The sequence below is a fragment of the Loxodonta africana genome, chromosome 2, assembly GCF_030014295.1.
Source record: "Loxodonta africana isolate mLoxAfr1 chromosome 2, mLoxAfr1.hap2, whole genome shotgun sequence".
Taxonomy (NCBI): domain Eukaryota; kingdom Metazoa; phylum Chordata; class Mammalia; order Proboscidea; family Elephantidae; genus Loxodonta; species Loxodonta africana.
Window position 1 is genome coordinate 122,244,237 of NC_087343.1, and position 27,890 is coordinate 122,272,126.

The following is a 27,890-nucleotide window of genomic DNA, read 5'->3' on the forward strand; positions in this document are numbered from 1 at the left end:
GGTTTCCTCACAGGCAATAGAAAGGCTAAAATAAAATACACAGATAATATCAAGTATTAGTAAGGATGTGGAGAAACTTGAACTCTTGTATATTTTTCTGGGAAATATAAATTGGTAGAATTACTTGAGAAAATTGAAATATGTATATATACTCAAGAACATTGGTGTGTCCGGTGATCCAGCAATTTCACTCTTAGGTATATACCCAAGAGAAGCGTGTGCATTCATCAAAAGGCATACACAATCATGCATCACTGAATGTCCACGATACGTTCTGTGAAATAAGATGTTATGTGATTTGTATGTTATGTGAACACCATATTATATGATGCTGCTGCCTTTGAGTTGAAGCATACACTGTTACATGGTAAACATTTTATTTGTAAGTAGAGAAAGTTCACATCTCAAACGGGAAGCAACCAGAATGTCTGTTAACAGTGGAATGGACACTGGAACTAATAGAAAGACTCAGCAGAGTACCAGGATACAAGATAAACATACAAAAATAAGTTGCATTCCTATACACCAATAAAGAAAACTATGAAAAGGAAATCAGGAAAGCGATACCATTTATAAAAGCCCCTAAACAAAGAAAATACGTGGGAATAAATCTAACCAGGGGCGTAAAAGACCTATACAAAGAAAACTACAAAACACTACTGCAAGAAACCAAGAGAGACCTACATAAATGGAAAAACATACCATGCTCACGGATAGGTAGACTGAACATTGTGAAAATGTCAGTTCTACCCAGAGTAATCTACAAATGCAATGCAATCCCAATCCAAATACCAACAGCATTCTTTAAAGAGATGAAAAAACTAATCATTAACTTTATATGTAAAGGGGAGAGGCCCCAAATATATAAAGCACTACTGAAGAAAAAGAACAAAGTAGGAGGCCTTGTACTACCTAACCCCAGAACCTACAGTAGTCAGAACAGCCTGGTACTGGCACAGTGATAGACACTTAGACCAATGGAACAGAATTGAGAACCCATGTGTAAATCCATCTACCTGTGGCCACCTGATCTGTGATGAAGGCTCAACATCCATTAAATAGCAAAAAGACAGTCTTTTTAACAAATGGTGCTGGCAAAACTGGATGGTCATCTGTAATTAAAAAAAAAAAAAGGAACAGAACCCATACCTCACATCATATACAAGAACTAATGTAAAATGGATCAAAGACCTAAATATAAAACTGAGAACTATAAAGAACATGGAAATAAAAATAGGGTTCAACACTATGGGTCCTAAAATATGGCATAAACAGCTGTAAACTATAGCAAGACACAGGCATGAGAAAATGAGCCAGATAAATGGGATGTCCTAAAAGTTAAACACACTTATCAAAAGACTTCACCAAAGAATAAAAAGAAAAAAAAAATGGGATGGATAAATAAATTGTAGTGTAGTCATATACTAGAATACTATACAGCAATGTGAATGAGTAAATTATTGTTGCACACATCATTGATTTATCGTGCATACTTGTTGTTAGCTGCTGTCAAGCCATCTGTGACTCATGGCGACCTTATGTGCTACAGAACAAAATATTGCTTGGTCCTGTGTCATGCTTAAGATTACCGGTATGGTCAAGTCCATTGTTGTGGTTATTATAGCCAATCTGTCTCATCAAGGGTTTCCCATGCCTTCATTGGCCCTTTACTTCACCAAACATGATGTCCTCCTCTTGAAATTGATCCATTCTGATGATATGTCCAAAGCTATTGAGTTTTTCATTGGCAAATTTTTGGAAGTGGATTGCCAGGTCTTTCTTCCTCATTTTTGTGCTGAGTAGTTTATATGTTGTCTTTTCTTCTTATTCGTTGTTGATTTTGTTTCTGCTGAGTCTCTATTTTTTTCTTGTATTTTATTTTGATGAGTAGGATAGTTAGTCTCCTTTGTGGTTACCTTAATATTTACTCCTATTTTTCTAAGTTTAAGCCTAAATTTTATTTCTTTATATCACCTCGTCTTCCTCTCCATATGAAAGACCTATGACTACATTTCTTAGTGCTTCTTTATTATTTTAAAGTTGTCTTCTTTTATGTAATAACATCGCTGTTTCCGTTTTGAGTGTTATCTTTATCTTGATTTATTTTTGTGATTTCCCTGTGTGGTTAACATCTGATTGCTCTGTCCAGTGTTCTGGCCTTGGGTTGATACCTGATATTATTGATTTTCTAACCAAAGAATTCTTTAGTATATCTTGTAGTTTTGGTTTGGTTTTTATGAATTCCCTAAAATTTTGTTAATCTGGAAATGTCTTAAATTTCACCTTCATATTTAAGAGACAGTTTTGCTGGATATATGATTCTTGGCTGGCAGTTTTTTTCCTTCAGAGCTTTGTATAAGTCATCCCATTGCCTTCTTGCCTCATGGTTTCTGCTGAGTAGTCCAAGCTTATTCTTACTGACTGTCCTTTGTAGGTGACTTTTCATTTATCCCTAGCTGCTCTTTAAATTCTCTCTTTGGTTTTGGCAAGTTTGATTATAATACGTCTTGGTGACTTTCTTTTAAAATCTCCTTATGTGGAGTTCATTGAGCATCTTGGATTGATGCCTTCTCATCTTTCATGATACGAGGGAAGTTTTCTGCCAACAAATCTTGCACAATTATCTCTGTTTTTTCTGTTATCCCTCCCTGTTCTGGTACTACGATCACTCGTGGGTTATTTCTCTTGATAGAGTCCCACATGATTCTTAAGGTTTCTTCATTTTTTTTTTAATTCATTTATCTGATTTTTCTTCAAATACATTGGTGCCAAGTGCCTTATCTTCAAGGTCCCTCATTCTTCCTTCCACTTGCTTGATTTTGCTCCTCTGACTTTTTATTGAGTTGTCTAATTCTGTAATTTTACTGTTAATCTTCTGAATTTCTGATTGCTGTGTCTCTATGGATTCTTGCAGCTTATTAAATTTTTCGTTATGTTCTTTAATAACCTTTTTAATTTCTTCAGCTGTTTTATCTCTGTGTTCCTTGGCTTGTTCTGCATATTGCCTGATCTCCTTCCTGATATGATGCCTTGAAGAGCTCTGTATGTTAATCTTTTGAATTCTGCATCCGGTAATTCCAGGAAAGTACCTTCATCCAGAAGATCCTTTGATTCTCTGTTTTGAGAGGTTGCTGAGGCGATCGTGCTCTCTTTTGTTATGTGAGCTGATATTGACTGTTGTCTCTGAACCATCTATAAGTTATTTCATTGGTTTATGTATGCTTACTGTATCCTAGTTTCTTGCTTTGTTTGCTTTTGATATGCCCAGATGGATTGCTTGAGTGAGCTAGCTTGATTATTTTCGCCTTTGGAGCTCTGACATACTGTCACCAGATGGCTAGAGCTGTTACCAGGTAAATGAGCTTATGAGTCCATTCACTTTTCTTGTGTGGATTCAGTTCAGGTGTCCAGGTTGCTGGTCATCAAGTGTGTGGTACAGGCTCTGTCCTACAGTTTTGGAGGGTCAGGGGTGGTTGGTGTAGGTACTGCTACCTGGTTGCAGCAGGGGGTCATGTTCTGAACAAGGCAGGGGGCTGGGAATCATCCCCGAGTGTCTCTGAGGAAAGCGTGTCCCTGTTCCTAGAGGGTACAGGTGGGTGGGTTCTACAGACTGACTGTAGGCACCCAGTGCTTTTGGTTGTAAGGACTGAGAGGTACCAGTTATCTTTGTACTTGTTGCAGGTGGCTGGGTGACTTGAGTAGAGCACCAGTCCGTACGCCCCTGATGTGGGTAGGTGAGGACCCTGTTAAATAGGCAAAGCGGTGTGAAATATCAAACACCCCCCTCTCTACTACACAGCTTAAACAGTTGCAGTCTGCCAGCAAGGGCTTATTTTCCTGAAATAGGCCCACACAGGTCCATGCAGGGGGGAAAGGTATTCAAAGTCCACAGACTGTTTATGCCTGGATAGGAGCTGCTTCTGTCTTGAGCTCCCCAGGTTAGTGGAACTGACAAATTATCTTTTCCCCCTGTTGCGGATTTATTCCTTCTCGAAGTCCGGGAGCATGCCTCGGGGCACTCAAATAGGCCTATCTCAGGCCCAGGAAAATCAACAGCCACTGAAGCAGGCTTGGGGGTGGGGGGCGCAGTAAGATATATGCGAGTACTCAGCTTTTGCCGAGAGCACCGTTCTTCTCGGGTCTGGATGTATGAGCAGGCTGTGCGGCTGGCTGCTTCTCCCTGAGGAAACTACGGCTGAATGCTACTACTAGCCCGCCTGTAGCTGCTCCCGGGAGTGGTGCCTGAGGGATCCCAGCAATTCAGGTCTGGTAACTGCTCTCCGCATCTAAACTGACTCTCCTTCCCCTGCCGCTCAGTCTGTTTTCTGACTTTGCCCTTGATGTTCAGGGCTCCTAGCTTGTCATCAATAAAACCATTTCACTTGATTTTTTGGGCCTTTGTTGTAAGAGGGATCACCGTAAGCATCTGGTTATTCCACCATCATGGCCCCGCCTCAGGTCCTTCTTCCTTATCTTAGTCTGGAAGCTCTGCCATAACTTGTCCACCACAGGCGACCCTGCTGGTATCATAGCTTCCAGTGTCATAGCAACATGCAAGTTGCCGCAGAATGACATACTGACAGGCAGTGGTCTTGCAATCATAATGTCCAGCAACAGAGGCCAGTAACAAAAGGCACGTGATTCCATTTGTAAAAAGTTCCAAAAAAGATAAAAAACTAATCTATGATGAAGTTATCTTTTAGGGGGTAGTGACTGGGACGGGGCTTTTGGAGTCCTAATAGGGACTTTAGGGGTGCCAATTCTATGGTTGCCTTCAGTTTGAAAATTAATCAAGTGACATGCTTTTGATTTGTATACTTTTTCTGTGTGTGGTGACCTGGTGGTTAAGCCCTTGGCTGCCAGCTGAAAGGTTGGCAGTTTGAACCCACCAGGGAGAAAGATGTAGCATCTGCTTCTGTAAAGATTACAGCCTAGGCAACCCTGTGGGCCAGTTCTACTCTGTCCTGTAAGTTCACTATGAGTCAAAATTGACTCAATGGCAGCAGGTTTGTTTGTTTGTTTGTTTTGAAGTTGTCAAGGATTTCGTTTTATTTGGGTCCACAGTTAACACCCATGGAAGCAGTAGTCAGGAAATCAAGTGACGCATCCCGTCGGGCATATCTGCTGCAAAAGACCTCTTTAAAGTGTTAAAAAGCAAAGATGTCACTTTGAGGACTATGATGCACCTGACCCAAGCCATGGTGTTTTTTTTTTTTAAATTGTGCTTTAAGTGAAAGTTTACAAATCAAGTCAGTCTCATACAAAAGTTTATATACACCTTGCTGTATACTCCTAGTTGCTCTCCCCCTAATGGGGTGGCACACTCCTTTTCTCCACCCTGTATTTCCCATGTCCACTCAGCCAGCTTCTGTCCCCCTCTGCATTCTTATTCCCTTCCAGACAGGAGCTGCCTACGTAGCCTGATGTCTACTTGAGCCAAGAAGCTCACTCCTCACCATTATCATTTTCTGTCTTATAGTCCAGTCCAATCCCTGTCTGAAGAGTTGGCTTTGGGAATAGTTCCTGTCTTGGGCTAATAGAAGGCCTGGGGACCATGACCTCTGGGGTCCCTCTAGTTTCAGACCATTAAGTCTGGTCTTTTTTATGAGAATCTGAGGTCTGCATCCCACTGCTTACCTACTCCGTCAGGGATTCTCTGTTGCGTTCCCTGTCAGGGCAGTCATCTGTTGTAGCCAGACACCATCTAGTTCTTCTGGTCTCAGGCTGATGCAGTCTCTGATTTATGTGACCTTTTCTGTCTCTTGGGCTCATAATTACCTTGTGTCTTTGGTGTTCTTCATTCTCCTTTGCTCCATGTGGGTTGAGACCAATTGATGCATCTTGGATGGCCGCTTGCTAGCATTTAAGACCCCAGATGATACTCACCAAAGTGGGTGGGATGCAGAATGTTTTCTTAATAGATTTTATTATGCCAGTTGACCTAGATGTCCCCTGAAACTGCAGTCCCCAGGCTTTGAAGCATTTGGTTTATTCAGGAAACTTCTTTGCTTTTGATTTAGTCCAGTTGTGCTGATCTCTTCTGTATTGTGTGTTGTCTTTTCCTTCACCTAAAAAAATTCTTGTCTACTATCTAATTAGTGAATACCCCTCTTCCTTCCTCCTTCCCCACCCTAGTAACCATCAAAGAATATTTTCTTCTCCGTTTAAACTATTTCTTGAGTTCTTATAATAATGATCTCATACAATATTTGTCCTTTTGCAATTGACTAATTTCACTCAGCATAATGCCTTCCAGGTTCCTCCATGTTACGAAATGTTTCATGGATTCATCATTGTTCTTTATCGATGCGTAGTTTTCCATTGTGTGAATATGCCATAATGTATTTTTTTTTATTTATCGTTTGTTGATGGGCACCTTGGTTGCTGCCATCTTTTTGCTACTGTAAACAGTGTTGCAGTGAACATGGGTGTGCATATATCTGTTCGTGTAAAGGCTCTTATTTCTCTAGAATATATTCCAAGGACTGGGGTTGCTGGATCATATGGTAGTTCTATTTCTAGCTTTTTAAGGAAGCGCCAGATCAATTTCCAAAGTGGTTGCACCATTTTACATTCCGCCTATCTGTGTATAAGTGTCCCAGTCTCTCTACAACCTCTCCGACATTATTTTGTGTTTTTTGGATTAATGCCAGCCTCGTTGGAGTGAGATGAAGTCTCATTGTAGTTTTGATTTGCATTTCTCTAAAGGCTAATGATTGTGGACATTTCCTCATGTATTTGTTAGTTACCTGAATGTTTTCTTTAGTGAAGTGCCTCTTCATATCCATTGCCCATTTTTTAATTGGGTTATTTGTCTTTTTGGAGTTGAATTTTTGAAGTATCTTGTAGATTTTAGAGATTAGATACTGATCGGAAATGTCATAGCTAAAAACTTTTTCCCAGCCTGTAGGTAGTCTTTTGGTGAAGTCTTTGGATGAGCATAGGCATTTGATTTTTAGGAGTTCCCAGTTATCTAGTTTCTCATCTGGTGTTTGTGCATTGTTAGTAAGGTTTTGAATAGTGTTTATGCTATGTATTAGGGCTCTTAGCGTTGTCTCTGTTTTTTCTCCCATGACCTTTATCATTCTAGATTTTATATTTAGGTCTTTGATCCATTTTGAGTTCGTTTTTGTGCATGGTGTGAGGTATGGGTCTTGTTTCATTTTTTTGCAGATGGATATCCAGTTATGCCAACACCATTTATGAAAGAGACTGTGTTTTCCCTATTTAACTGACTTTGAGCCTTTGTCAAATATCAGCTGCTCATATGTGGATGGGTTTATGTCTGGATTCTCAATTCTGTTCCATTAGTCTGTGTATCTTGTACCATTACCAGGCTGTTTTGACTACAGTGGTGGTATAATAGGTTCTGAAATCAGGTAGTGTGAGGCTTTCCACTTTGCTCTTCTTTTTCAGTAATGCTTTACTTATCCGGGGCCTCTTTCCCTTCCATATGAAGTTGGTGATTTGTTTCTCCATCTCATTAAAAAAAAGTCGTTGGAATTTGGATCAGAATTACGTTGTAGTTACAGATAGCTTTCGGTAGAATAGGCGTTTTTACAATGTTGAGTCTTTATCTCTGAGCAAGGTATGTTTTTCCACTTTAGTAAGTGTCTTTTGGTTTCTTGGAGTAGTGTCTTGTAGTTTTCTTTGTATAGGTCTTTTACATCTCTGGGTGGTTTTATTCTTAAGTATTTTATCTTCTTGGGGGCTGCTGTAAACTGTATTGATCTGGTGATTTCCTCTTCGATGTTCTCTTTGTTTTGGTGTAGGGGAATCCAACTGGTTTTTGTATGTTTATCTTGTATCCTGGTACTCTGCTGAACTCTTCTATTAGTTTCAGTAGTTTTCTTGAGGATTCTGTAGAGTTTTCTGTGTATAAGATCATGTCATATGCAAATAGAGATACTTTTACTTCTTCCTTATGAATCTGGATGTCCTTTATTTCTTTATCTAGCCTAATTGCTCTGGCTAGGACTTCCAGCACAGTGTTGAATAAGAGTGGTGATAAAGGTTATCCTTGTTTGGTTCCCAACGTCAAGGGGAATGCTTTCAGACTCTCTCCATTTAGGGTGATATTTGTTGGCTGTTGGCTTTGTATGAATGCCCTTTATTATGCTGGGGAATTTTCCTTCTATTCCTATTTTGCTGAGAGATTTTATCATGAATGAATGTTAGGCTTTGTCAAATGGTTTTTCTGCATCAATTGATAAGATCCTGTGGTTCTTGACTTTTGTTTTATTGATATGATGGATTACGTTGATTGTTTTTCTAATGTTGAACCATCTCTGCACAGCTGGTATGAATCCCACTTTGTCATGGTGAATTACTTTTTTTTTTAATAATTTTTATTGAGCTTTAAGTAAACGTTTACAAATCAAGTCAGTCTGTCACATATAAGCTTATATACACCTTACTCCATACTCCCACTTACTCTCCCCCTAATGAGTCCGCCCTTCCAGGCTCTCCTTTCGTGACAATTTTGCCAGTTTCTAACCCTCTCTACCCTCCCATCTCCCCTCCAGACAGGAGATGCCAACACAGTCTCAAGTGTCCACCTGATACAAGTAGCTCACTCTTCATCAGCATCTCTCTCCAGCCCACTGTCCAGTCCCTTCCATGTCTGATGAGTTGTCTTTGGGAATGGTTCCTGTCCTGGGCCAACAGAAGGTTTGGGGACCATGACCGATGGGATTCCTCTAGTCTCAGTCAGACCATTAAGTCTGGTCTTTTTTTTTTTTTTTAAACTTTTATTGAGCTTCAAGTGAACGTTTACAAATCAAGTCAGACTGTCAGATATAAGTTTATATACGCTTTACTCCATACTCCCACTTGCTCTCCCCCTAATGAGTCAGCCCTTCCAGTCTCTCCTTTTGTGACAATTTTGCCAGCTTCCAACTCTCTCTATCCTCCCATCCCCTCTCCAGACAGGAGATGCCAGCACAGTCTCAAGTGTCCACCTGATACAAATAGCTCACTCTTCATCAGCATCTCTCTCCTACCCACTGTCCAGTCCCTTCCATGTCTGATGAGTTGTCTTCGGGAATGGTTCCTGTCCTGTGCCAACAGAAGGTTTGGGGACCATGACCACCAGGATTCCTCTAGTCTCAGTCAGACCATTAAGTCTGGTCTTTTTGTGAGAATTTGGGGTCTGCATCCCACTGATCTCCTGCTCGCTCAGGGGTTCTCCATTGTGCTCCCTATCAGGGCAGTCATCTGTTGTGACCAGGCACCAACTAATTCTTCTGGTCTCAGGATGATGTAAGTCTCTGATTCCTGTGGCCCTTTCTGTCTCTTGGGCTCATACTTATCGGATGACCTTGGTGTTCTTCATTCTCCTTTGATCCAGGTGGGTTGAGACCAATTGATGCATCTTAGATGGCCGCTTGTTAGCATTTAAGACCCCAGACGCCACATTTCAAAGTGGGATGCAGAATGTTTTCATAATAGAATTATTTTGCCAATTGACTTAGAAGTCCCCTTAAGCCATAGTCTCCAAACCCCCGCCCTTGCTCCGCTAACCTTTGAAGCATTCAGTTTATCCTGGAAATTTCTTTGCTTTTGGTCCAGTCCAGTTGAGCTGACCTTCCGTGTATTGAGTATTGTCCTTCCCTTCACCTAAAGTAGTTCTTATCTATTAAAAAAAAACAAAAACTAACTAATCAGTAAATAACCCTCTCCCACCCTCCCTCCCTCCCCTCCCGTAACCACAAAAGTATGTGTTCTTCTCAGTTTATACTGTTTCTCAAGATCTTATAATAGTGGTCTTATACAATATTTGTCCTTTTGCCTCTGACTAATTTCACTCAGCATAATCCCTTCCAGGTTCCTCCATGTTATGAAATGTTTCACAGATTCGTCACTGTTCTTTATCGATGCATAGTATTCCATTGTGTGAATATACCACAATTTATTTACCCATTCATCCGTTGATGGACACCTTGGTTGCTTCCAGCTTTTTGCTATTGTAAACAGAGCTGCAATAAACATGGGTGTGCATATATCTGTTCGTGTGAAGGCTCTTATTTCTCTAAGGTATATTCCGAAGAGTGGGATTTCTGGGTTGTAGGGTAGTTCTATTTCTAACTTTTTAAGAAAATGCCAGATAGATTTGCAAAGTGGTTGTACCATTTTACATTCCCACCAGCAGTGTATAAGAGTTTCAGTCTCTCCGCAGCCTCTCCAACATTTATTCTTTTGTGTTTTTTGGATTAATGCCAGCCTTGTTGGAGTGAGATGGAATCTCATCATAGTTTTAGTTTTCATTTCTCTAATGGCTAACGATCGAGAGCATTTTCTCATGTATCTGTTAGCTGCCTGAATATTTTCTTTAGTGAAGTGCATGTTCATATCCTTTGCCCACTTCTTGATTGGGTTGTTTGTCTTTTTGTGATTGAGTTTTAACAGAATCATATAGATTTTAGAGATCAGGCCCTGGTCGGAGATGTCATAGCTGAAAATTCTTTCCCAGTCTGTAGGTGGTCTTTTTACTCTTTTGGTGAAGTCTTTAGATGAGCATAGGTGTTTGATTTTTAGGAGCTCCCAGTTATCTGGTTTCCCTTCGTCATTTTTGGTAAAGTTTTGTATTCTTTTTATGCCTTGAATTAGGGCTCCTAAGGTTGTCCCTATTTTTTCTTCCATGATCTTTATCGTTTTAGTCTTTATGTTTAGGTCTTTGATCCACTTGGAGTTAGTTTTTGTGCATGGCGTGAGGTATGGGTCCTGTTTCATTCTTTTGCAAATGGATATCCAGTTATGCCAGCACCATTTGTTAAAAAGGCTATCTTTTCCCCAATTAACTGACACTGGTCCTTTGTCAAATATCAGCTGCTCATACATGGATGGATTTATATCTGGGTTCTCAATTCTGTTCCATTGCTCTATGTGCCTGTTGTTGTACCAGTACCAGGCTGTTTTGACTACTGTGGCTGTATAATAGGTTCTAAAATCAGGTAGAGTGAGGCCTCCCACTTTCTTCTTCTTTTTCAGTAATGCTTTACTTATCCGAGGCTTCTTTCCTTTCCATATGAAGTTGGTGATTTGTTTCTCCATCACATTAAAAAATGTCATTGGAATTTGGATCGGAAATGCATTGTATGTATAGATGGCTTTTGGTAGAATAGATATTTTTACTATGTTAAGTCTTCCTATCCATGAGCAAGGTATGTTTTTCCACTTAAGTAGGTCCTTTTGAATTTGTTGTAGTAGTACTTTGTAATTTTCTTTATATAGGTCTTTTACATCTTTGGTAAGAATTATTCCTAAGTATTTTATCTTTTTGGGGGCTACTGTGAATGGCATTGATTTGGTGATTTCCTCTTCGATGTTCTTTTTGTTGATGTAGAGGAATCCAAGTGATTTTTGTATGTTTATCTTATAACCTGAGACTCTGCCAAACTCTTCTATTAGTTTCAGTAGTTTTCTGGAGGATACCTTAGGGTTTTCTGTGTATAAGATCATGTCATCTGCAAATAGAGATAATTTCACTACCTCCTTGCCAGTCCGGATGCCCTTTATTTCTTTGTCTAGCCTAATTGCTCTGGCTAGGACCTCTAGCCGAATGTTGAATAAGAACGGTGATAAAGGGCATCCTTGTCTGGTTCCCGTTCTCAAGGGAAATGCTTTCAGGCTCTCTCCATTTAGGGTGATGTTGGCTGTTGGCTTTGTATAGATGCACTTTATTACATTGAGATATTTTCCTTTAATTCCTTTTTTTCTGAGAGTTTTTTTTATCATGAATGGTTGTTGGACTTTGTCAAATGCCTCTTCTGCATCAATTGATAAGATCATGTGGTTTTTGTCTTTTATTTATATGGTGGATTACATTAATGGTTTTTCTAATATTAAACCAACCTTGCATACCTGGTATAAATCACACTTGGTTGTGGTGGATTATTTTTTTGATATGTTGTTGAATTCTCTTGGCTAGAATATTGTTGAGGATTTTTACGTGTTTGTTCGCGAGGGATATTGGTCTGTAATTTTCTTTTTTTGTGATGTCTTTACCTGGTTTTGGTATCAGGGATATGGTGGCTTCATAGAATGAGTTAGGCAGTATTCCGTCATTTTCTATGCTTTGAAATACCTTTCGTAGTAGTGGTGTTAACTCTTCTGTGAAGGTTTGGTAGAACTCTGCGGTAAAGCCATCTGGGCCAGGGCTTTTTTTGTTGGGGGTGTTTTGATTACCGTTTTCAATCTCTTTTTTTGTTATGGGTCTATTTAGTTGTTCTACTTCTGATTGTGTTAGTTTAGGTAGGTAGTGTTTTTCCAGGAATTCATCCATTTATTCAAGGTTTGCAAATTTGTTAGGGTACAATTTTTCATAATAATCTGATATGATTTTTTTAATTTCCATTGGGTCTGTTGTGATGTGGCCCATCTCGTCTCTTATTCGGGTTATTTGTTTCCTTTCCTGTATTTCTTTAGTCAGTCTGGCCAATGGTTTATCAATTTTGTTAATTTTTTGAAAGAAGCAGCTTTAGGCTTTGTTAATTCTTTCAATTGTTTTTCTGTTCTCTAATTCATTTAGTTCAGCTCTAATTTTTATTATTTGTTTTCTTCTGGTGCCTGATGGATTCTTTTGTTGCTCACTTTCTATTTGTTCAAGTTGTAGGGACAGTTCTCTGATTTGGGCTCTTCTTTTTGTATGTGTGCATTTATCGATATAAATTGGCCTCTGAGCACTGCTTTTGCTGTGTCCCAGAGGTTTTGATAGGAAGTATTTTCATTCTTGTTGCATTCTATGAATTTCTTTATTCCCTTTTAATGTCTTCTATAACCCAGGCTTTTTTCAGGGGGGTATTGTTCAGTTTCCAAGTGTTTGATTTCTTTTCCCTAATTTTTCTGTTATTGATTTCCACTTTTATGGCCTTGTGATCTGAGAAGATGCTTTGTAATATTTCGATGTTTTGGATTCTGCAAAGGTTTGTTTTATGACCTAATATGTGGTCTATTCTAGAGAATGTTCCATGTGCGCTAGAAAAAAAAGTATACTTTATAGCAGTTGGGTGAAGAGTTCTGTATAAGTCAATGAGGTTAAGTTGGTTGATTGTAGTAATTAGGTCTTCCGTGTCTGTATTGAGCTTCTTACTGGATGTCCTGTCCTTCTCCGAAAGTGGTGTGTTGAAGTCTCCTACTATAATTGTGGAGGTGTCTATCTCACTTTTCAGTTCTGTTAAAATTTGTTTAATGTATCTTGCAGCCCTGTCATTGGGTGCATAAATATTTAATATGGTTGTATCTTCCTGGTCAATTGTCCCTTTAATCATTATGTAGTGTCCTTCTTTATCCTTTGGGTGAATTTAAGTTTAAAGTCTATTTTGTCAGAAATTAATATTGCTACTCCTCTTCTTTTTTGCTTATTGTTTGCTTGCTATATTTTTTTCCATCCTTTGAGTTTTAGTTTGTTTTTGTCTCTAAGGTGTGTCTCTTGTAGGCAACATATAGACAGTTCGTGTTTCTTCATCCGGTATGAGACTCTCTGTCTCTTTATTGGTGCGTTTAGTCCATTTACATTCAGCGTAATTATAGATAAGTATGTGTAGTCCATTTACATTCAGCGTAATTATAGATATGTGTTTAGTGCTGTCATTTTGATGACTTTTTATGTGTGTTGTTGACAATTTCATTTTTCCACTCACTTTTTTGTGCTGAGACGGTTTTCTTTGTAACTTGCGTGTTCCTCATGTTCATAGTATTTGACTTTATGTTTGCTGAGTCGTTATGTTTTTCTTGGTTTTTATTTTGAGTTATGGAGTTGTTATACCTCTTTGTGAATTACTTTTTTGATATGTCGTAGAATTGTATTGGCTAGAATTTTGTTGAGGATTTTTGCACTAAATTCATGAGGGATATAGGTGTATAATTTTCTTTTTTTGAGCACGTTTGGTTTTTAATACGTGAATTTTTCTTTTTAAGGAGAGGGTAGTTTATTTTTTGTGGAACAAAGGATAGCACTGTTTCAGAAGCCTTGGTGCTGAGCCTGAATTAAAAGTGTGTGATAACATGAGATTCCGGAAGCTGTATTTCCCTCCCGTATTTTATTTTAGGTTAGCATCTTATTTCCAAGCTGTTTTAGCAACTGGTTGATTTTTTTTTTTTTTTGTATGTGTGTTTAAGTAAATAAACATTTTATTTCTATATTCTTAAATAATAATAAAATTATTATTTTATTTATATTGTTTTAGCCAGCTCTCTTAAGTTGCAATCTTTTCAAGATCTTTAAGGACATGTTAACATTAAAAACTTTGGATGGTTTTAGTTAAACTGAGAATTTTTTTGTTGTAAAATTAATTCATTGTTAAAGCAATATAATGGCAAGATGCAGTCTCATTTTACTCTCAGGCTACTTGCATATTCAGGGTTAACATTAGGTTTTAGGGCTAAAATTTAGGGATGATGGTCCAAATTTAAAACAGCAGTCTTTATTATCATTTAGTATAGAAGAGACTGTTTATTTAATAGTGCTTGTTTGTTGAGTAATAATTTAAAGCCAGTTGTAGAGTAACAGTTGACCATATCTGCTGCCTATTTCTTGCTCTTAAGAGCTCTGACTTTTGTTCCCTCAGCATTCCCCTCATGGAGAAGTTCCTTTTGATATGCAGATAAGGTTTTCAAACTCGTTATTCTCCCCTTTCTATTTTTTGTTTTCTTTACTTTTTTTTAAACTCATACATTTGTTCCACTTGTGCATTATAAACAAAATCTGTAAGCAGAAATAGGATAATGCAAGAGATAGGGAAAGATTTCTAGGGACCATTGTATTTGCAATTTAATACTTTTTAGAGAAATGCTTTCTGAAGCATTGTCTTCTATAAGGAAATATATTGGTACGGTGTGGTTTCCCAGTGTTTTATGAATTTTTTTTTGTGGGCTTTGCTAAACATATGTATAGGGATATGTTCTTTTGTCCTATTACATTACATTAATATGTTTATATTTTATTTCAAAAATAGAATCAAAATATGAGGGGAAATGGCAGAAAACAGTATCAAGACTCCCCCAATCAGAAGAAAAGAACAAATGGCGTCCACAGCCAGCCAGCAAAGCAGCAGAATCCCTTGATGGTAAGATTTAAGGCTCCCATGTTACGTTGGCAGGTCAGACTTCTTAAGAGAGGGGCAAGGGCATTGTGAAGGCACGGTATGGAATGCTATTTGCCTTGCTCTATTTTTAAAATACTGATAAGATTTTGTGGTGCTACATTGTTCACTAAAATGTTTGTGTGCTGAAAATGTCTCTGGCTACTTTTAATTATAAGTTTAAAGAAGTTTAATTATAAGTTTAACATTGATTCAGTTGTACATCTAATCTTTTTTTTTTTTTTTTAAATTTTTATTAAGCTTCAAGTGAACATTTACCATTCCAATCAGTCTGTCACATGTAGGTTTACATACATCTTACTCCCTTCCCCCACTTGCTCTCCCCCTATTGAGTCAGCCCTTACAGTCTCTCGTTTCGTGCCAATTTTACCTTCTTCCCTCTCTCTCTATCTTCCCATCCCCCCTCCAGTCAAGAGTTGCCAACACACTCTCCTGTGTCCACCTGATTTAATTAGCTCACTCTTCATCAGTATCTCTCTCCCCCTCACTGACCAGTCCTTTTCATGCCTGATGATTTGTCTTCGGGGATGGTTCCTGTCCTGTGCCATCAGAAGTTCTGGGGAGCATTGTCTCTGGGATTCCTCTAGTCGCAATCATACCATTAGGTGTGGTGTTTTAATGAGAATTTGGGGTCTGCATCCCATTGGTCTCCTGCTCCCTCAGGAGTTGTCTGTTGTGTTCCCTGACAGGGCAGACATCGATTGTGGCTGGGCACCAACTAGTTCTTCTGGTCTCAGGATATTGTAGGTCTCTGGTTCAAGTGGCCCTTTCTGTCTCTTGGGTTCTTAGTTGTCGTGTGACCTTGGTGTTCTTCCTTTGCCTTTGCTCCCGGTGGGTTGAGACCAATTAATGTATTTTAGATGGCTGCTTGTTGGCATTTAGGACCCCAGGTGCCACAATTCAAAGTGGGATGCAGAGTGTTTTCATAATAGAATTGTTTTGCCCATTGATTTAGAAGTCCTCTCAAACCAAGTTCCCCAGACCCCAGCCCCTGCTTCGCTATCCTTTGAAGCTTTCATTTTATCTCGGAAACCTCTTTACTTTTAATCCTGTCCAATTAGGCTGACCTTCCATGTTTTGAGTGTTGTCTTTCCCTTCACCCAAAGCAGTTCCCATCTACAGATTGATCAATAAAAAGCCCTCTCCCTCCCTCCCTCCCTCCCTCCCTCCCCCCTTTGTAACCACAAAAGTATGTATTCTTTTCCGTTTTTTCTATTTCTCAAGATCTTATAATAGTGGTCTTATACAATATTTGTCCTTTTGTAACTGACTCATTTCGCTCAGCATAATGCCTTCCAGATTCCTCCATGTTATGAAGTGTTTCCGAGATTCGTCACTGTTCTTTATCGATGCGTAGTATTCCATTGTGTGAATATACCACAATTTATTTACCCATTCGTCCGTTGATGGACATCTTGGTTGCTTCCAGCTTTTTGCTATTGTAAACAGAGCTGCAATAAACATGGGTGTGCATATATCTGTTTGTGTGAAGGGTCTTGTATTTTTAGGGTATATTCCGAGGAGTGGGATTTCTGGGTTGTATGGTAGTTCTATTTCTAACTGTTTAAGATAACGCCAGATGGATTTCCAAAGTGGTTGTACCATTTTACAACCCCACCAGCAGTGTATGAGAGTTCCAGTCTCTCCGCAGCCTCTCCAACATTTATTATTTTGTGTTTTTTGAATTAATGCCAGTCTAGTTGGTGTCAGATGGAATCTCATCGTAGTTTTAATTTGCATTTCTCTAATGACTAATGATCGAGAGCATTTTCTCATGTATCTGTTGGCTGCCTGAATATCTTCCTTAGTGAAATGTGTGTTCATATCCTTTGCCCACTTCTTGATTGGGTTGTTTGTCTTTTTGTGGTTGAGTTTTGACAGAATCATGTAGATTTTAGAGATCAGGCGCTGGTCTGAGATGTCATAGCTGAATATTCTTTCCCAGTCTGTAGGTGGTCTTTTAACTCTTTTGGTGAAGTCTTTAGATGAGCATAGGTGTTTGATTTTTAGGAGCTCCCAGTTATCTGGTTTCTCTTCATCATTTTTGGCAATGTTTTGTATTCTGTTTATGCCCTGTATTAGGGCTCCTAAGGTTGTCCCAATTTTTTCTTCCATGATTTTTATCGTTTTAGTCTTTATGTTTAGGTCTTTGATCCACTTGGAGTTAGTTTTTGTGCATGGTGTGAGGTATGGGTCCTGTTTCATTCTTTTGCAAATGGATATCCAGTTATGCCAGCACCATTTGTTAAAAAGACTATTATTTCCCCAATTGACTGACACTGGTCCTTTGTCAAATATCAGCTGCTCATAAATAGATGGATTTATATCTGGATTCTCAATTCTGTTCCATTGGTCTATGTGCCTGTTGTTGTACCAGTACCAGGCTGTTTTGACTACTGTAGCTATATAATAGGTTCTGAAATCAGGTAGGGTGAGGCCTCCCACTTTCTTCTTCTTTTTCAGTAATGTTTTGCTTATCCGGGGGTTCTTTCCTTTCCCTATGAAATTAGTGATTTGTTTCTCTATTCCCTTAAAGTATGACATTGGTATTTGGATTGGAAGTGCGTTGTATGTATAAATGGCTTTTGGTAGAATAGACATTTTTACTATGTTAAGTCTTCCTATCCATGAGCAGGGTATGTTTTTCCATTTAAGTGTGTCCTTTTGAATTTCTTGTAGCAGAATTTTATAGTTTTCTTTGTATAGGTCTTTTACATCCTTGGTAAGATTTATTCCTAAGTATTTTATCTTCTTGGGGCCTACTGTGAATGGTATTGATTTGGTTATTTCCTCTTCGGTGTTCTTTTTGTTGATGTAGAGGAATCCAAGTGATTTTTGTATGTTTATTTTATATCCTGAGACTCTTCCAAACTCTTCTATTAGTTTCAGTAGTTTTCTGGAGGATTTCTTAGGGTTTTCCATGTATACGATCATGTCATCTGCAAATAGTGATAGCTTTACTTCCTCCTTACCAATCTGGATACCCTTTATTTCTTTGTCTAGCCTAATTGCTCTGGCTAGGACTTCAAGTACGATGTTGAATAAGAGTGGTGATAAAGGGCATCCTTGTCTGGTTCCCGTTCTCAAGGGAAATGCTTTCAGGTTCTCTCCATTTAGAGTGATATTGGCCGTCGGCTTTGCATAGATGCCCTTTATTATGTTGAGGAATTTTCCTTCAATTCCTATTTTGGTGAGAGTTTTTATCATAAATGGGTGTTGGACTTTGTCAAATGCCTTTTCTGCATCAATTGATAAGATCATGTGGTTTTTGTCTTTTGTTTTATTTATGTGATGGATTACATTAATGGTTTTTCTGATATTAAACCAGCCTTGCATACCTGGTATAAATCCCACTTGATCAGGGTGAATTATTTTTTTGATGTGTTGTTGGATTCTATTGGCTAGAATTTTATTAAGGATTTTTGCATCTATGTTCATGAGGGATATAGGTCTAAAATTTTCTTTTTTTGTAATGTCTTTACCTGGTTTTGGTATCAGGGAGATGGTAGCTTCATAGAATGAGTTGGGTAGTATTCCGTCTTTTTCTATACTTTGAAATACCTTCAATAGTAATGGTGTTAAGTCTTCCCTGAAGGTATGGTAGAACTCTACAGTGAAGCCATCTGGGCCAGGACTTTTTTTTGTTGGGAGTTTTTTGATTACCGTTTCAATCTCTTTTTTTGTTATGGGTCTATTTAGTTTTTCTACTTCTGAATGTGTTAGTTTAGGTAAGTAGTATTGTTCCAAGAATTTATCCATTTCTTCTAGGTTTTCAAATTTGTTAGAGTACAATTTTATGTAGTAATCTGATATGATTCTTTTGATTTCATTTGGTTCTGTTGTGATGTGGTCCTTCTCGTTTCTTATTCGGGTTATTTGTTTCCTTTCCTGTTTTTCTTTAGTCAGTCTAGCCAATGGTTTATCAATTTTGTTAATTTTTTGAAAGAAGCAGCTTTTGCCTTTGTTAATTCTTTCAATTGTTTTTCTGTTCTCTAATTCATTTAGTTCAGCTCTAATTTTTATTATTTGTTTTCTTCTGGTGCCTGATGGATTCTTTTGTTGCTCACTTTCTATTTGTTCAAGTTGTCGGGACAGTTCTCTGATTTTGTCTCTTTCTTCTTTTTGTATGTGTGCATTTATCGATATAAATTGGCCTCTGAGCACTGCTTTTGCTGTGTCCCAGAGGTTTTGATAGGAAGTATTTTCATTCTCGTTGCTTTCTAAGAATTTCCTTATTCCCTCCTTGATGTCTTCTATAACCCAGTCTTTTTTCAGGAGGGTATTGTTCATTTTCCAAGTATTTGATTTCTTTTCCCTAGTTTTTCTGTTATTGATTTCTAGCTTCATTGCCTTGTGGTCTGAGAAGATGCTTTGTAATATTTCGATGTTTTGGATTCTGGAAAGATTTGTTTTATGCCCTGATATGTGGTCTATTCTAGAGAATGTTCCATGTGCGCTAGAAAAAAAAGTATATTTTGCAGCAGTTGGGTGGAGAGTTCTGTATAAGTCAATGAGGTCAAGTTGGTTGATTGTTGTAAGTAGGTCTTCCGTGTCTCTATTGAGCTTCTTACTGGATGTCCTGTCCTTCTCCGAAAGTGGTGTGTTGAAGTCTCCTACTATATATGTGGAGGTGTCTATCTCACTTTTCAATTCTGTTAAAATTTGATTTATGTATCTTGCAGCCCTGTCATTAGGTGCGTAAATATTTAATATGGTTATGTCTTCCTGATCAATTGTCCCTTTTATCATTATATAGTGTCCTTCTTTATCCTTTGTGGCGGATTTAAGTCTAAAGTCTATTTTGTCAGAAATTAATATTGCTACTCCTCTTCTTTTTTGCTTATTGTTTGCTTGATATATTTTTTTCCATCCTTTGAGTTTTAGTTTGTTTGTGTCTCTAAGTCTAAGGTGTGTCTCTTGTAGACAGCATATAGATGGATCGTGTTTTTTTATCCAGTCTGTGACTCTCTGTCTCTTTATTGGTGCATTTAGTCCATTTACATTCAGCGTAATTATAGATAAGTAAGTTTTTAGTGCTGTCATTTTGATGCCTTTTCATGTGTGTTGTTGGCCATTTCATTTTTCCACATGCTTTTTTGTGCTGAGACGTTTTTCTTAGTAGCTTGTGAGATCCTCATTTTCATAATGTTTAACTTTGTGTTTATTGAGTCATTACGTTTTTCTTGGCTTTTTTCTTGAGTTATGGGATTGATATTCCTTTTTGTGGTTACCTTTTTATTTACCCCTATTTTTCTAAGTAAAAACCTAACTTGTATCCTTCTATTTCGCCTTGTATCACTCTCCATCTGGCAGTTCAATGCCTCCTATATTTAGTCCTTCTTTTTGTTTATTTTGATCGTTTATCTATTGATTTCCATGATTTCCTGTTGTGTGTATTATTTTGTTTATTTATTTATTTTTTAGAATTAGTCTTAATTTGTTTGTTTTTGTGCTTTCCCTGTTTGATTTGCGTTGATATCAGGACGTTCTGTTTTGTGACCTTGTATTGTGCTGGTACCTGATATTATTGGTCATCCGGCCAAACAATCTCCTTTAGCATTTCTTGCAGTCTTGGTTTAGTTTTTGCAAATTCTCTAAACTTGTGTTTATCTGTAAATATCTTAATTTCTCCTTCATATTTCAGAGAGAGTTTTGCTGGATATATGATCCTTGGTTGGCAGTTTTTCTCGTTTAGTGCTCTGTATATGTCGTCCCATTCCCTTCTTGCCTGCATGGTTTCTGCTGAGTAGTCTGAACTTATTCTTATTGATTCTCCCTTGAAGGAAACCTTTCTTTTCTCCCTGGCTGCTTTTAAAATTTTCTGTTTGTCTTTGGTTTTGGCAAGTTTGATGATGATATGTCTTGGTGTTTTTCTTTTTGGATCAATCTTAATTGGGGTTCGATGAGCATCTTGGATAGATATCCTTTCTTCTTTCATGATGTCAGGGAAGTTTTGTGTCAGGAGTTCTTCAACTATTTTCTCTGTGTTTTCTGTCCCCCCTCCCTGTTCTGGGACTCCAATCACTCGCAAGTTATCCTTCTTGATAGAGTCCCACATGATTCTTAGGGTTTCTTCATTTTTTTTTAATTCTTTTATCTGATTTTTTTTCAGCTATGTTGGTGTTGTTTCCCTGGTCCTCCAGAAGTCCCAGTCTACATTCTAATTGCTCGAGTCTGCTCCTCTGACTTTCTATTGCGTTGTCAAATTCTGTAATTTTATTGTTAATCTTTTGGATTTCTACATGCTGTCTCTCTATGGATTCTTGCAACTTGTTAATTTTTCCACTATGTTCTTGAATAATCTTTTTGAGTTCTTCAACAGTTTTATCAGTGTGTTCCTTGGCTTTTTCTGCATTTATCCTAATTTCATTTGTGATATCTTTAAGCATTCTGTAAATTAGTTTTTTATATTCTGTATCTGATAATTCCAGGATTGTATCTTCATTTGGGAAAGATTTTGATTCTTTTGTTTGGGGGGTTGGAGAAGCTGTCATGGTCTGTTTCTTTATGTGGTTTGATATGGACTGCTGTCTCCGAGCCATCACTGGGAAACTAGATTTTCCAAGTAGTCAGCTAAAAAAAAATGCAGTCAGATCCCTATCTGAATTCTCTCTCTGGCTTCGGGTATTCGGATGTTAATGGGGTCGCCTGGGGAGGGTGGGGGAGGGATCTGAGAGCTAGGAGTGTAGCACCACAGATTGTAGAGCTGAACACCACGTTCACGCTCCGCCCCAGTTCGCCAAAATCCGGGCTGGACGGGTCCCTGGCTAGGACACTGCTTTCCTTGCTCGGAAACCAGTCAATTCCTCCTGGGGACTTCCTCCGGTGCGCGGCACCGCTCGTGGGCACTGGGTGGGCGTTTCCCGCAGGAACGGGTGGGCCCGCCCCCAGGGTCTATTCAGGCGATTATAATTAGGTCCCGCGGTCACGCCCCGCCTGTGCGCGCGCCCAAATCCCAGCGGGGTGACTTCCGGGTTAAGACGCTGCTTTCCCTGTTCGGGAACCAGTCACTTCCTCCCCGGGACTTCTCCTTCCAGAGCGCCACACCTCTCGCGCGAACTGGTTTGGGGTCACCTGCACGGCCAGGTGGGCCCGCCCCCTGGGTCAATTCAGGGCAATAAAAATGGACTCCGTGCTCACGCCCCGCTCGTGCGCGCGCCCAAGCCCCAGCAGGATGGCACCCCGTCTGGGACGCTACTTTCTGCGCTTCGGGACCAATCAGTTCCTCTGCACGGCCCGGTGGGCCCGCCCCCTGGGTCAATTCAGGGCAATAAAAATGGACTCCGCGCTCACGCCCCGCTCGTGCGCGCGCCCAAGCCCCGGCAAGACGGCACCCTGTCTGGGACGCTACTTTCTGCGCTTCGGGACCAATCAGTTCCTCCCGGGGACTTCTCCTTCCGGTGTGCCACACCTCTCGCGCAAACTGGGAGGGCGTCACTCGCACGACCAGGTGGTCCCGCCCCCTGGGTCAATTCAGGGTAATAAAAATGGACCGCGCGCTCATGCCCTGCGCGCGCGCATGCGCGCGCGCGTGCCCAGATCCCAGCGGAATGGCTGCCCGTCTGGGATGCTGCTTTCCCTGTTTTGAGACCAGACACTTCCGGGGATTTCTCCCTCTGGTGTGCCGTGCCACACGCGCGGACTGGGTGTGCGTCCTCCCGCACGAACGTGTGGGCCCCGCCCTGGGGTCACTTTAGGGAAATACAGTTGACCCCCCACCCGCTCGCGCCCCGTTGGCTTCTCACCTAACTCCCGGCGGGACGGCACCCCAGCTGGGACGCTGTTCTCCCCCCTCCCAGATCAGTCACTGCCTCCCGGGTGCTTCTCCCTCCGGCTGCGCCCCTACGCCGCCCGCGCCAACCTGCTAGGCTTCCTCCCGGGATGGGTTCGGGGGGGAAGGGGTGGGCCCCCTTTCTGTGCCGTCTGCCCCCCTGGGCTCTGCCCCCGATCGAGCTCCGAAGGTCACCTGCCTGGTGCGCTGGCTCCTAGTTCTGAAAACAGTCGCTGTCTGCCCGTATTTGTTCGTTTTCCGTCTCTAAGTCTGTGCTTGTTGTTCAGAGTTCGTAGATTGTTACGTATGTGATCGATTCACTTGTTTTTCCGAGTCTTTGTTGCAAGAGGGATCCGCGGTAGCGTCCACCTAGTCCGCCATCTTGGCCCCCGCCTCTAATCTTTGTTTTTTATGTGGGTATTTACATTCATTAATTCTTTGAAAAGAATGTATAGTCAGCAAAGTTTTTTAGAGTAATTTCTTGGCTATTGATCTGTGTCCTAAACAGTCTTTATTATTTTAATGAAGTGAGAAATTTGAGAGAGTGTCATAGTGTATTTTTTTTTAAGTTTATAGAATTTAGGAAATATAAAGTAAGAGACAACACTCATAGCCAGTGCCATGTGCGTTAGACTAGGCCTAAAAAGACAAATAACATTTTTGAGGCATTTCCTTCTATTCTTTGTTCCATTTTCTTCTATTCTGTGTTTCAGAAAGTTATTGACAACAAATGGTCTCACAGCTTAGTATTTTTTTTAAGTCCTGATATCTGTTGGATTTTCTTATTGCAGCTTCGCCTGTTTTTTCATTCTCAGTGGGTAATAATAGTAATTTCAAATTTTCAGCAAAAATACTTTGAATTCTTGGAGTGCTGTTTATTTTTCATTTAGGGTTTAATGACCCCTACCAGTTCACAGGAAACCCTGGTGGTGTAGTGGTTAAGTGCTACAGCTGCTAACCAAAGGGTCGGCAGTTCACATCCACCAGGCGCTCCCTGCAAACTCTGTGGGGGCAGTTCTACTGTCCTATAGGGTCGCTATGAGTTGGAGTCGACTAGATGGCACTTGGGTTTGCTTGGTGTTTTTTTGTACCGGTTCACATGTATTAAAGATCAGTTTAGTGTCAAACTACTTGTCCTTCACTATTAATCGCATTTTATTCTGGTAAAAACATTGACAGCAACAAAGGAGACAATCTTAATAGATGATTTAAAGGATTTTAATAAAATTCAACATCTGTTTCTAGCAAAAACGGGACAGAAAAATACTCTCTTAAAATGATAATACTGTAAAAATATTAATTTTTTCTAAATAAATATATAATTTAATTTAGCACCAACCAAAATCCTGTGGGTTTTTGGAGGAACTTCATAAATGACTCTCAGATTCATCCAGAAGAACTTGAGTAAATTTTTTCAAAGTTTTTTAAAAGAGTTAATGAACAAACAGTTCATAAGAAATAAAAGTGATTGGTTAAATTTTATGTGTAATCAGAGAATGCAAATTAAAATAGGATACTACTTTCTGCCATCAGATCGGCAAATAGAAAGATTGATGAGACCTCAGTACAGTTGGGAGACCTGGTAGCACAGTGGTTAAGAGCTTGGCTGCTGACCAAGAGGTCGGCGGCAGCTCCTTGGAAACCCTGTGGAGTGGTTCTGCTCTGTCCTGTAGGGTCGCTATGAGCTGGAATCACCTTGACAGCAGTGGGTTTTTTGGTTTCAGTGTCAATGAGTGTATTGGGAACAAGTAAAATTTGTTAATTGGTACAGCTTTTCTAGAAAGCTGTTGGATTATATCTATCAAACGCATGAAAAAGTGCTTACCTGTTTTCCATAGAAAGGGAATTTAAGAAATATTTACCCCATTACTTCTTTATGATAATGAAAAAATGGAAACAACCTGAATCTCTAAGAAGATGTTAAATGCCATATTATTGATTAGATTACTGGGTAGTCTTTAAAATGATGGAGTGAATTTATATTTATGCAAAAAAGGAGTATGTTTGCCATATATTTAGTACATCAAAAAGTCGGCTTCAGTACAGTAATGTGTGTAATCCTACTTAAAAATTACACAATTGTGTAAAAATACAGCTTCATAGAAAAAAAAAGCTGGAAAACATGTATACCAGAATATTAATAGCAATTATCTCTGGGTTGAGAGATTTAATTAATAATTTTTTTTTCCCTCTTTTAATGCTCTTCTACAATGTGAATGTAATGAACTAAAAAAGTTTTAGGCTTAAACAATAAATACATAAAAAATACAAGAAAAGTACCAATGAGAAAATGGATGTGGTGGTTATAATTCTGATTCAGTTTTCTTCCTGGGAAGTGTGATAATGTATCTTCCGATTTGTTACAAGTAAAATAACTTAGGATAGTGTGTTCTCTCTGTTTTTTTTAATTAGAAATGTGAAAAAAAATTTCATCCACGAAAACTTCAGGATAATTTTGAAACAGGCAAGTCAATTTTCTGTCATTTTAAAATCTCTTCTTGTGGGACTTGGTTTGGTTTTGGCCTAACTTTGATTTTAGACAGGAAGATAGTACATATTCTGCAGAGAGAGTTCATATATGTGGTCAAGTTCTCTTAATACAAAATTGGCTAAAACGAAAATACTTAAATGATCAAGGTGAAATTATTTGCCCTTCTAATGTGCTATTTCGTTTGTAGCTGTCCAGCCTTCATGCTGTGTATGAGTATTGTAAATAAATAATTGCTTAGGGGTTAAAACAAGAGTGGAACTAAATACAAAGCTGAGGATATCTAGTTCTTGAGTATTTGTAGGGGGATAACTAACTTGAGAGGGGAAACATTTTTGTCTTGTTTTAGTGGTAAGGATGGCTAAAGTTTAAAGGTTGTGCTTAAGGATAGCTTTTATTAAAGATCACACTTGCAGCTTCTCTTCCTTATCAAAAGTAGATCTGTGATCTGATTTGGAAAGTAAGGATAACGTAGAAGACGCTTTAATAGATGTCATTTGGAAGTACAGGAGACTATTTTTTCTTAGGTGCTATTTTGAATTGTATGAAATTGCCTACGAAGTAGATATACATTATTCACCATCTAAATTTAATGCTTTCATGTAGAAAAGCCTAAGAAATGTGAAGCAATATAATTATATTCCTAATTCGAGGTAAAAGTTATTTTACCTTAAATTTGAAAAGATGCATTAACCCTGTTTTGGAAAGTTAAGGTTAACTGAAGAAGTAGAAACTGTCATTAGAGTTTAGAAAAGTTACAGGGGTAGATGTCCTCTTAATAGGACTTTTCTGGCCACCTTGGGTGGTGGAAATGATGTCAGAAATAGTTTGTAAAAAATTTTTAAAAGCTGTGTTTTCTGGAACGCTAAAGAAGGCACAGTGTAACATAGTATATCCAGCTTAGTTGGGCATGATACGGATATATAAATCTTTAAGTTCTCAATCTTGTGAAAAAATTATAAAAGGATTCTTAGGATTCATTTCAGCCTTTCTTTCTGCCTTAGCCTCTTCGTGTCCATTTGAAACCTCGTTTCCTGGTCAGGTCCCTGCTTTATTTTAAAAAAAAAAAAAAAGACCAGATAAACTGGAGTGGGTTATACTCCTGGAAATCTGGATTTTTCTCTAGGTTAATATACTCCCTGAAGACTTGATAAGCATTAACTTTATTGTTCCAGAGTTATGATTTTTACAGTTCTTATAATTGTAATCTTCACAATGCTTACATTTTGATCTCTGTCAGGAAGTTCCCATTATGTTTGCACAATATACAAATATAGGAAAGTGAATGTCAAGCATGAATGCCAAGGGTCTTAAAGGCTGAGATTAAGATTTTGAAAATTAGTTTAGAAATAAGCAGTAATACGTTATCAATTCGGGGAAAGGACAGTATCTTGGTGGTTCTATTTAGATTAGGTTCAGAGTGTGGAAAGAAAAACATACACTCTATGTTCCTTTATAACAAAAGGTGGAGGGCAGGGCAGTATTTGATTTTTTTCTAAATGACTGAGCTTGTTTATTTTGTTTTTTAAACAGATGCTGTATATGACTTACCTTGCTCTGGTGAAGACCAATTGCTAGAACATGCTGAGGGACAGTCTGTGACATGTAATGGACATTGCAAGTTCCCATTTTCATCCAGAACCTTTTTGAGTTTCAAGTTTGATCATAATGCCATAATGAAAATCTTGGATCTTTGATAGCAGCAAATGTGTTATGGAAGTACCAAGATCAGAGACCTATTGCATTTGAGTGTGTCTTCAAGCCTTACCTTTCTCAGGTGTTTTAAAGAAATGCAGGGGGGCGGTGATGTTTCTGAACAGATTGCTCTTGGTTCAGAGGAGAGAGTGGCAAGAAACACGAGTTTGCACTGTAAATGCTGTTACAACTTTTTATACAGATGTACCTTTTCAGTGTTTGGCTACCTAAGTTGCCTTTTTTGAGGGCATTCTTTCTTTGTGATTGTGAGCTTTATTTTGTATTCTGGTCAAGAAAAGTGTTTGATTCATCATGAAATAGCCAAGTTAACGGGAATCCTCCATCTGCCCATTACATGATTGCAACAATGGTCTATATATATTGACATTCTTTAAAAAAAAAAAAAAAGGAAAACTTAAAATACACTATTATTACATTAACATGAGTGCTGAAGTATCACAGAAGTCAAGATTGCAGGTCATCTGCTTTGGTGGCATTTTGCACATTTATCTGCTTTTGATCACTTAGACTCTGATCCTCCTCTGCCTAGGGTCTTGTTGAAAGTTTTATTTAGAGCCAGCATCTGCAATATTATGTTCACATTCAAAATGAACTCTTAGCACTTCATTAAAGGACAAAGTCCGCAGCCTGGAAAGGGATCGAGTAGGATGGGCACGATGCTGTAATTTGAGTTGGGCTGTATGCAGTCAGGAAACCAGTGAGACTGCTGGGCGAGAGGGTAGCAGAGAAACGTGGAGGCTGGAACCCAGCAGCTACTTCGGTCATGTCTTTACCATCCTGCCTCCAGCCCTTTTTAGTATTGTATTTAGTATTG

At 38.9% G+C, this 27,890-nt stretch overlaps 1 protein-coding gene across 3 annotated transcripts in view; it reads left to right on the forward strand.

Annotated features, from left to right (window-relative positions):
* Window positions 1–27,495, forward strand: part of DCP2 (decapping mRNA 2) — a 65,350-nt gene extending 37,855 nt beyond the window's left edge. For all 3 annotated transcript variants that reach the window (XM_010589854.3, XM_023548145.2, XM_064275052.1), the window contains 3 exons: window positions 14,955–15,065; window positions 25,285–25,336; window positions 26,894–27,495. In XM_010589854.3, the coding sequence (XP_010588156.1) occupies window positions 14,955–15,065; window positions 25,285–25,336; window positions 26,894–27,057 (327 nt within the window). In that variant the 3' untranslated portion in view covers window positions 27,058–27,495. The remainder of the gene's footprint in view (window positions 1–14,954; window positions 15,066–25,284; window positions 25,337–26,893) is intronic.
* Window positions 27,496–27,890: the final 395 nt, after the last annotated feature.